The 10,176-nt window shown below is 53.7% G+C and overlaps 1 protein-coding gene across 1 annotated transcript; it reads left to right on the forward strand.

Moving 5' to 3' along the window:
• The first annotated feature begins 8,213 nt into the window (after positions 1-8,213).
• On the forward strand, positions 8,214-9,146 carry LOC117649624. Its single transcript, XM_034392523.1, has one exon. The coding sequence runs from the start codon at positions 8,214-8,216 to the stop codon at positions 9,144-9,146; it is 933 nt and encodes a 310-aa protein (XP_034248414.1).
• Positions 9,147-10,176: the final 1,030 nt, after the last annotated feature.

The raw sequence follows: 10,176 nt of genomic DNA on the forward strand, positions 1-10,176 counted from the left end.
CTGGCCGGCAGTGGCGTGGCCAGTGGCGCGGCCATCGGCGTGGCGGCGCCGGCGGGGGCGGTCATCTGCGGCGTGGCGGGCGCGGTGGCGCCCACGGCGGGGACGGCGTCGCCGGGCGCGGCCGAGGCCGGCGGCACGCGGCGCTCCGCCACCAGCCACTTGGCGTACACGAACAGGCTGAGGCCATGCGCCGACTTGGCCTTCTTGTCGCGGACGGCGCGGTGGTCGCCGGGCCGCTCCCTCACCACCACGTCCGTGCTGATGGCGGGGGCCGTGGCCGGGGCCAGGTCCGCGTGCCCGAGGCCGCCGTGGCCGCCGTGGCCGAGGCCGGGCGTGCGGGGCAGGATGCGCGCAATCTTGATGCCGAGGGGCCGGGCCGCGTGGGCCCTGCCAGTCCCTGCCTGTCCCTGCACTGCGAGACCGCGAGTCCGCCGAGGAAGTCCGTCCTCGAGCTGCGAGCCGCGTCCTATCCGCAGCAACAGTCCATCGCTCTGGGGGAGACCAAATGGGCGGTTAGGGGGCGAACGTCGGCCAGGCTCGCCAGCGAGACGCGGGCAGACCTCCGCCCCCTCGGGCAGTCTTGGACATAATCTGGCACAGTCTGACCCAGTCTGACACTGTCTGACCCAGTCACACAGTCTGACACAGTCTGACCCAGTCACACAGTCTGAAACAGTCTGAACCAGTCTGAACCAGTCCGACCCAGTCTGACCCAGTCCGCCCAGTCTGACTTAGTCTGACCCGGTCTGACACAGTCTGAGACAGTCTGAGACGGTCTGACACAGTCTGAGACGGTCTGAGACAGTCTGACACAGTCTGAGACAGTCTGACACAGTCTGAGACAGTCTGACACAGTCTGAGACAGTCTGACACAGTCCAACACAGTCTGACACAGTCCAACACAGTCTGACACAGTCCAACACAGTCTGACACAGTCCAACACAGTCTGACAGTGTCCAAACTGTGTCAGACAGAGTCTGAAAGTGTCTGACGGAGTCGGACAGTCCTGCCCGCCGCGCATTCAGTTTCCTGGCGGCGTCTCGTCCGGGAATGCAAGCACACGGCGAAGTCTTCTCGATGTTGTTGTTGTTCTTGATATTCGTGTTGCTGCTCTTGTTGTTGTCGTTACGAAATACCGGTGCGAGGCGCTTCCCCAAAAAGCCGCTAGCAATAACAAAGAGCGTCTCGTCCCCACGCCGTACGGCCGTACGAACGCACGCCGGTCCCAAAGTAGCCGCGTCCGCCGCGTCGCCGCGCCACTGTGCAAACAACACTCAGAGGCCGAGACGAGCCGAGGCCCCTTGGCGTGGGCGGCGACGCACCGCGCCAAGCAGCGCGCGGGGGCACGAAATTTCACCTCGAATTTCCGAAATTATTTGGAGTTTTCTGCGGATTTCCGCCAATAAGAGGCGTCACGTCTTCCATCATCGGCCGGCGGTGCGGTCCAGCGTCCAGGCCTCCGTGAAGGCTTCGCGAAAAATTGACTCAGCTGAGTCCGAGAGTCGTTTTCGTAACGCTGTCTCTCTCGCACCGACACGAAACGCCCCATGAGCGCGAGAGAGACAGAGCGACGGAAACGACTCTCGGAATCAGTCTGGAGCGCGATGCGGGGGAGGGGGTAGAGCGGGGGCGTTCATGGACGTGACCTGCCAAAGAGGCATGCCGCAGAGCCCGCGCGGAAATTCAATTCACGGCAGCGGAGGAGAAAAATATAAAAATAAAAGACAAAAACAATAAACGCGAGCAAACTCGAACACGGGGCGAGGTCGAGGCTTTTGGCGAGCGGCTTTGGACTGCTATCGGTTATTCCGCTCAGGACTTTATCTCAAGGGCCCTGCAGACTGATTCCGAGAGTCGTTTTCGTCGCTCTGTCTCTCTCGCACTCATGGGGCGTCACGTACAGGTGCGAGAGCGACAGCGCGACGAAAACGACTCTCGGAATCAGTGTGCTGGTGCGGCCCGCTGCGCCACGGATAAGTCGCGAGATTCGCCGTCCTTTTCAAGGCACTGCACTGTACTGCGACTGTCCGAGGGCCGGGCCCACCACCGCGTCAACGGACGATTGTTCGAGAACTTCGCAAACCCAGGCCAAACAATCAGACACGACAGAAATCAAATTTTCAAAACACTCCACGTTTTTGAAGTCGGCACTTTTGATCCATGAATGTCCGCAGCTCAGTTCAGAGCTAAAACTGCCATTTGGTTCTACGGGGCCTCCCCTCCCCCACAGGGGGCCCACACTGGCGCGTGGCCGGTGTCACCCCTCGCCATTTGGGCCCGTGCACTTAGGCCCTGGGGCGGTATCAGTCCGAGATAAATAATCCCCTGGCCGTGGCGGCTCGTTGGCACAGTCAGTCACTTTCATTTTCCCCTGCAATCCACTTCACCACCACACTGCCCGGCACTTTCGCACACACACACACACGCTTGCTTCCAGGACAGAGACGCCGCCGGGATAATCCAAAAGTAATCCAATAATGCGACGACGGGCGGGCCGAGGGTATCCAAGACGGCCGAAAATAAAGAAAACACTCACACCAGAAAAATCAATTTCTTTTCACGCGAGACTTTTTCGTAAACACGCGACGAGAACACGCGAGACGCGAAGCACGCGGCGAGCCGGCGGCGGCGGCGTCCGTCGGCAGTCGGTGCTCCACAGCGCAGCGCGGCGACGCAGCGACTGAGCGCGCGGCGCGGCGCGCGGCACCTCCATGCCGCGGAGCCGCGGGAGGGGGTGGGGGCGGCGCGCTGCGCTCACACCACCCCGCCACCGCAGCAGACGACACAACAGCTGACCCGCGCCGCCGTGCACCTCCGGCACCTTCTGCGTAGAACTGATTCCGAGAGTCGTTTCCATCGCTCTGCCTCTCTCGCTCTCGCGAACACACCGCCTAGGACCGCCGAGAGAGACAGAGACATGAAAACGACTCTCGGGTTCAGTCCGCGGCCGGCGCATGCATCTCAGTCGGGCACCACTCCACTTAAAGTGGCGACAAAAAAAAAGGTGGAAGGAAAACCGAACGCGTCATCGCCGTGGTGGCCGCAATCGGCATGCCCCCATTAGTGCACCTAGGACCGGGCCAGCCCGCGGGGATGCAGCAGGCTGATTCCGAGAGTCGTTTTCGTCGCTCTGCCTCTCTCGCACTCGCGGAGCGCCCCGCATAGGTGCGAGAGAGCAGAGCGACGAAAACGACTCTCGGAATCAGCCTGCCAGGACGACAAACCGGACCGCGACTCCCCGCCGGCAGGCTCCGCCACACACCAGCCCCAGTCCCAAAAAAGGGGTAATCACAAACGTATCCCTGAGTAATTGATGCATTAGCACCGGACGGGGAGGAGGGCGACGGCGACGCTGTTGTCTGAAAACTTCATTTTCGACCCATTTCTCGATGAGTCGGCGCTTTCGGTCACCAGGGCGGGAACTGGCGGGAGGGGTGACAGTTGAGAGGAGAGTAGGGGTGGTGGCGGGGCTGGGGGTCGGGGCAGGATGAGGTGCGGCGGGACCAACACCGCGACCATCGTGATCGTGACCGTCTCGTGAATCAGGCCATAGGAGGTCGTGGAACAGGCAACAGGAGGTATAGTGGACCAAGCCATAGGAGATCAAGGACCAGGTCATAGAAGGTCGTGGTCCAGGCAGTCCAGGCCATAGGGCTTCGGGGACCAGGTCATAGGAGATCGTGGACGTGGACTCAGCCATAGGAGGCCTAGCAGGCCATAGGAGGTCGTAAACCAGGCCATAGGAGGTCGTGGACCAGGCCACAGAAGTAATAGAAGTCGTGGACCAGGCCACAGAAGTCATAGAAGTCGTGGACCAGGCCACAGAAGTCATAGAAGTCGTGGACCAGGCCACAGAAGTCATAGAAGTCGTGGACCAGGCCACAGAAGTCATAGAAGTCGTGGACCAGGTCATAGAAGTCGTGGACCAGGCCACGAAGCTAGAAGCTCCCTGGCCAGGCCCGGGTTTCCAACGTGGACGGGGTTGAGCGTGGCGGCCCAGGTTTGAAGACGGGACCGGCCCCGGCGGACGGGGGCGAGGGTCACCTGGACCTGGGGCGACCCCGCCTGCCCGCCAGCCACCCCCGCGACCCCGGGCAACCCCAACCTCCTTTTGGCTCACCGTTACCCAACCGGGTTTCCTCCAGGTCGCCCGAAGTCCGGGGGAAGCCCACCGGGGCGGCCTCCGTCACACTCACCCCGGACCCCAGCAACCCAATCCTTTTGGACCGAATTCGTTCCGGGTCTTCACCCGGACGGAACCGGACCCCCGGGGCGGCCCCCTCCACTCACCTGGGGAACCATCCGAGCGATTTTTAGGGGGAAGTGGTTTCCCCCGGGTCTGTTTTCTCTGTCGCACTCACGGGGCTCTCCGTGAGTGCGAGAGCTACAAACAGATCTACTGACTTGCGCAGCAGATCCACGACGCCGAAGCACAAAGCAGGCGTCGGTCTAGGGAGCTCACTGATTCTAAAGTCAGAGACGCTTCGTCGTTACTCTGTCTCACTCGCACTGGAGTGGCGTCCCATGATTGCGAAAGGTGCGAGAGAGAAACGGGGCACCGCAGTTCGCGGAACAGGGCGGCCGCATCCGGCAAAACACAAAACACACCCCGAGCCTGTAGGTTGATATTCCAAAAGCCGTTTTCGTCGCTCTGTCTCTCTCGCACTCATGGAGCGTCGCGGATGGGTGCGAGACAGACAGAGCGACGAAAACGACGAACCAAGCCGAACTACGAAGGAAAGGAACGCTCCAATTTGCGGCAAAGCCCTCGGAAACAGCAAAACCAGCAAAAGGCGCCCAACTCATTGTGAGAGAAAAAGGAACGGGCGGCGGAAATGCACTTGCGGTGCTTGCAGGCGGCGGCTGGCTCCTTCCGAATAACAGTCGATTCGTCGCTCTGTCTCTCTCGCGCCCAAACGGTACGCCCCGCCGGTGCGAGAGAGACAGAGCGACGAAGACGCTGCGTTCGGAATCTGCGCGGGCAAGCGCCGCGGCGAGGCCTGGGAAGGGGGGCGGGGCGCATTACTGCTGGTGGCGTCTTCGACAGAGAAAAAAGTCCAAGGGGAAAGGGGGTGAGAGGGGGAAGGGGAGGGGAAGGAGGGGCGAGCAAATTGCGCACTGCACTGAGTAAATACCTGGCTGCACGGCGCCTCGCGTGGGGCTTCCGCAACCCGTTCGAAGGAGACCACCAACCAAGGAGTCCAATCCCTTGCATTTAACAACAACAACAACAACAGCAACCACGCACACAAATGGAGGCTCTTTGCTCCCGATCGGCCCTAATTGTCTCACTTCCCGCGAGGCCTTCGTGCGGTTCGCGACCACTACACCACAAGACCGGCCGCACCGCACGAACACGCCAAGACGGGCGCCTTTTCCGAACAGTACGTCTCTCTCTCTCTCTCTCTCTCTCTCTGAGTGCTCGCTGTTCAGAGTCAAGCCGGCTGCCTGCTGCCGTGAAGCGTTACACAGAGCGAGGGACCCGCGCATGAGTAAGCCGTGTTGGAGGTCAAGGCTCCGTCCGCCGCGTTGGTGCACGCAATACCAGCCCCAAAAACGTCCGCTCTCTCTCTCTCTCTCTCTCTCTCTCTCTCTCTCTCTCTCTCTCTCTCTCTCTCACAGGGGCACAGAGGATTAGCCCATCTTTGTACTTGTTTCTTCGGCGGGGACGCGGCCCGCCGCGCCGCGAAGCTTCGCTCGTGAAACCGCTATCAGTCGATTGGAATGCCCATTCAAGTGAAAAATATTTTTGGGAGCGGGCCGGCCTGGCCCGCCGGGCTCATCCCCTGGGGGCCGCGGCCGGCCGACCGATTCCGAAACGGGGTGATTTCGTCGCTCTGTCTCACTCGCACTCACGTGGCCGGCCGTAGGGGTGCGACAGAGACAGTCGCGCTGCGCTGGCCTCGCGGTGCCTCGCGGCGGCTTATGAGGGGTTCAGCAGTGGCGGCCACAGGTCGCACAATGGCCGAGCCGATACTTTGGAAGTCTAATCTCTAGGAACCCTTTCCGCTGTGAAGGGTAACACTCTCATTATTACTTTATCAGCAAAATACACACATGCTTTGCGTACAGCATTGCAACGCCCCCCCCCCCGGTCACTGGGTGTTTAAAATTTTTTAAAATGTTTGTCCGTGGCTCGCACGCGCCCCCTCGCCTTCTACGGGCAGCACCGGTTCGCTGAGCTGGCCACTGCTGACGCCGGCCCTGCAGACTGATTCCGAGAGTCGTTTTCGTCGCTCTGTCTCTCTCGCACTCATAGGGCGCCCAGCAAAGGTGCGAGAAAGACAGAGCGACGAAAACGACACTCGGAATCAGCCTCCTGCATGGCCATAATCGAAGCGGTGGAATCGCGGAATCCGCCGATCCGTCCCGAGCGATACAGTTGCCAGGTGCAAATCCACCCGTTTTCCGCACTGTTAAAAATATCAGTTGTAATTTTCATAACATTGGTTGGCATTTTTTTTCACAAACAATTGTTATGAAAATTAAAATCAAAAATGATTGTAATTTTTTTTACAATCACGATATGAAAATTCATATCATGTTATGAAAATTAATATTCCCGTTTGCGAGGTCATTTTAGGGCAGTTAAACAAAAGGACAACTAATTGTTCATGTATATGAACACCGATGCGGCCTTATGCCATTTATTGAACCGATTCTACTTTTGATCAGCGGGTTTCGAACCCGGGATCTTTGACTTGTGGTGCACGCTCTTTACCGCTGTGCTACCACGTCCCACGGGAGGCGGAGGGTCAGCTAACTGATGACTCTACCAGCGCCCCTTGGCCAGGCCTCTTGAGCCAGTTATGAAATTTACAATCGGATTCGGAAAATTACTATTGTGAGCTCAAAATCAACACTTAAGATTCGCAATTTTCAGAACATGGTTTGAAAATTACCAACAATTGTCAATTTTACGAAATTGTTTCGAATTTTCGCATCAAGTTATGAAAATTGCAATGTTTGTAAAATTCATATCCATGTTCGGAAAATTGTCATCAAAATTGCTTTGAAAATTCATAACTTTTTTAACAGTGCGTGCGGACGTCCCCCCCCCCCTCCGGCTAAGCACACCAACAGTGTGCCAGAAGGCAGCGCGGACGAGTCAAAAATTGGGAACATTTTGACCTCAAATGGGGAATTGAATCAAAACTGATACACGGTCATTCATATTGCAGTACTTTGACTGTAAGTTTTGCGGCAAAACTTTTGCAATTAACACGAGAGAGGAAAATTATTTGTCATTCAAACCGAAAATGCGTTCTGAGTCCGCAAGGCAAAGGCTGTTCCAGCCCGCGCTGTGTTTGAGCGCGAGAGACAAAGCGAAAACTCGGAGTCGAGAAGCGATCCGTTTTCGACAACCTGCAAACACGGGGCGCGCAGAGGATTTGCTGTATAAACATCCCCCACCCCTTCGGACCATTACCGGTGCAAAACGTCGAGCAAACGCATAATGCCTGCAGGCTGAGAGAGAGAGAGAGAGAGAGAGAGAGAGAGAGAGAGAGAGAGAGAGAGAGAGAGAGAGAGACGAAACTCTGTTCGGAATCGGCTTGCCTGGGCTCTGCCCTCGGGGACGCACGTCAAATTTATTTTAGATGCAGCAGGAGGAAAGCCCCCAAGGGCCCTCTGTGCACCGTCTGTCTCTCAGTATGATCTGTCTGCTTGTCTGTCTGCCTGTCTGTCTGCCTGTCTGTATGTGTATGTATCTCTGTCTGTGTGTCTGTCTGTATGTCTGTCTGTGTCTGTCTGTGTCTGTATGTCTGTCTGTCTGTATGTCTGTCTGTCTGTCTGAATGTCTGTCTGTATGTCTGTCTGTATGTCTGTCTGTATGTCTGTCTGTATGTCTGTCTGTATGTCTGTCTGTATGTCTGTCTGTATGTCTGTCTGTATGTCTGTCTGTATGTCTGTCTGTCTGCTGTCTGTGGTCAAGTGGACGCGCGCGAAAGACTGAATCTTGAAACTGGCTTTTTGTGGATGGTGGGAGAAGTAGTGGCTCCAACTTGTGGTGGACGAGTAGAGTGGAACTGATAGTACGTGTGACATTGGTAGCAAATCGTACTTTGAAGTTTTTGGGTTGTTTTTTTTCCAAAAGCAACAAGTGGGCCGGCTGGACGCCACCTGTAGAGGTTAGGTGTGCCTTCGTGAAAGTGAATGTGAATCTGGTGCCAAACTGAACGTAGTGTCTCGACGTGTGGATAACGAAAGTGAATATGGCTAGCACCTGCCCTATTTGTAAACAAGAGGCTTCTGCTGACGGAGCGAATGTACGCTGTCACGGCTGTGGCAGTGATTTACATCATAAATGTGCTGGCATCACGGAGTCATCATACAAGTCGATGGGCATGAACAGAAAGATGGCCTGGAAATGCAGCGGCTGTAAAGCAGACAACAGGAGTGGTTCAAGTGACAAGAGAAACTTGAGTTTGAGTGCTGGCGAGCAAGACCTGACAGCGGCTACCATACTTGAGCTCAAGAATATCGTCTTGGAAATGAAAAACGATCTGAATGAAAGCATTAAAGGGCAACAATTTGTGAGTCTGGAGTATGAGGACATGAAAAAGCAGATCGTGGAGTTAGTCCAGGAGGTGAAATCACTGAAAAATGAAGTGAGTGATCTGTTGAACAAGTGCGCCGAGAAGGATGAAATAATTTTGAGGCAGGAAGAGAGAATCCAAGATCTAGAAAACCACTCCAGAAACAGAAACATTGTGTTATCAGGTGTGATTGAAAAAAATGGTGAAAAAGTGGAGGACATTGTGTGCAGAGTGTGTGAGCATCTCGATGTGCACATTGAGAAGACTGACATCGAAGCAGCTCACAGAATTCCTACGCAACGCCCTGGGGTCCCAAAACCAATAGTGGTGGAACTGCGGTCACGCAAGATCAGGGAAGAAATACTGAGAAAAAAGAAGCAAAAGGAAGTGTTCAACGATGTGATCTACTCTGGTGAAGGTGGCAAGGTATTCATCATGGAGCAAGTTTCGCCGAAAATTGGGTATCTAAAGTACAAAGCCAAACAATTAGCAAATAAACATAACTGGAAATTTGTCTGGATCAAAAATGGAAAACTGTTTGCTAGGAAAGGTGAAAACTCTCCAGTTGTGAAGATTGTGACGGAGGAAAACCTCGAAGCAATAAGGTAATTTGTCTCCTTGGTGTTGCACTTGTGTAATACAACTGGAAAAATAAAATGGCTATGAATACGGACTTTGTTGTGGACGATTGGAATATTAATGATGTTTTAGAAGTTTCAACCTGTGAAGAATGGATAGGTGAAAAGGAGACTGAGGGTGATTTGTGCATTGTACATTTAAACATAAGAACGATTCATAAGTACTGGGATCAACTATGTATACTACTGGATAAAGTATTGGAAAAGATAGATATCATAGTTCTTAGTGAGACTAGAATAAGAAATAGTTTTGAAAAGTATGTGCTACATCACTTTAGCAGTATAAATGTTATCAGAAGTAATTGTGAAGGTGGTGGTCTATCGGTGTTTGTAAGAGACACTCTCTCTTCTAGACAAATCAGTGTAACCCCGAAAATTTTGAGGGAATTTGTGTGGAAGTATGTGATGGAGAGGACGACAAGCAACAATATTGGCTGTGTATAGACCCCCCTATGGTAAGACAGCGGACTTTGTGGATGAATAGATGATCTACTGCAAGCGGAAAAGTGAAAAATACTGTAATAATAGGAGACATAATATTAATATTCTGCAGGAAGGTAAAATCACAAGTGATTATATAGATATGTTATTAAGTAATAAAATCAGGCACTGTATTAACAATGTACCAGAGAGGAATATGCTGGAAACCATTTAAGTGAAACCTGTATTGATCATATTGCGGTAAGTGTTAACTATAAAAATGTGTATCCTGCAATAATAAAATGTAAAATTAGTGATCACTATATGGTAGGAGCTCTGCTCTCTTTTCAGAATAATAAAAATAAATGTGAGGAAGATGGAAAAAGTGAAACAAAATGAAGAACATACTTGTAAAAAAGAGGTGGAAGGAAAACTTAAATAGTGTCAAAAATAATATGACGGAAAGTCCAAGTGAAAATTATTTAGAACTTAGAGAGGCATTTTCGTCTGCTACCATAAGGGTTAAAATGAAGGAGAGAAAAGTAAATGGACATGTAAGAAAACCTTGGATAACTGATGAG

Source organism: Thrips palmi, unplaced genomic scaffold (genome assembly GCF_012932325.1).
Source record: "Thrips palmi isolate BJ-2018 unplaced genomic scaffold, TpBJ-2018v1 HiC_scaffold_4, whole genome shotgun sequence".
In the NCBI taxonomy this organism is placed as follows: domain Eukaryota; kingdom Metazoa; phylum Arthropoda; class Insecta; order Thysanoptera; family Thripidae; genus Thrips; species Thrips palmi.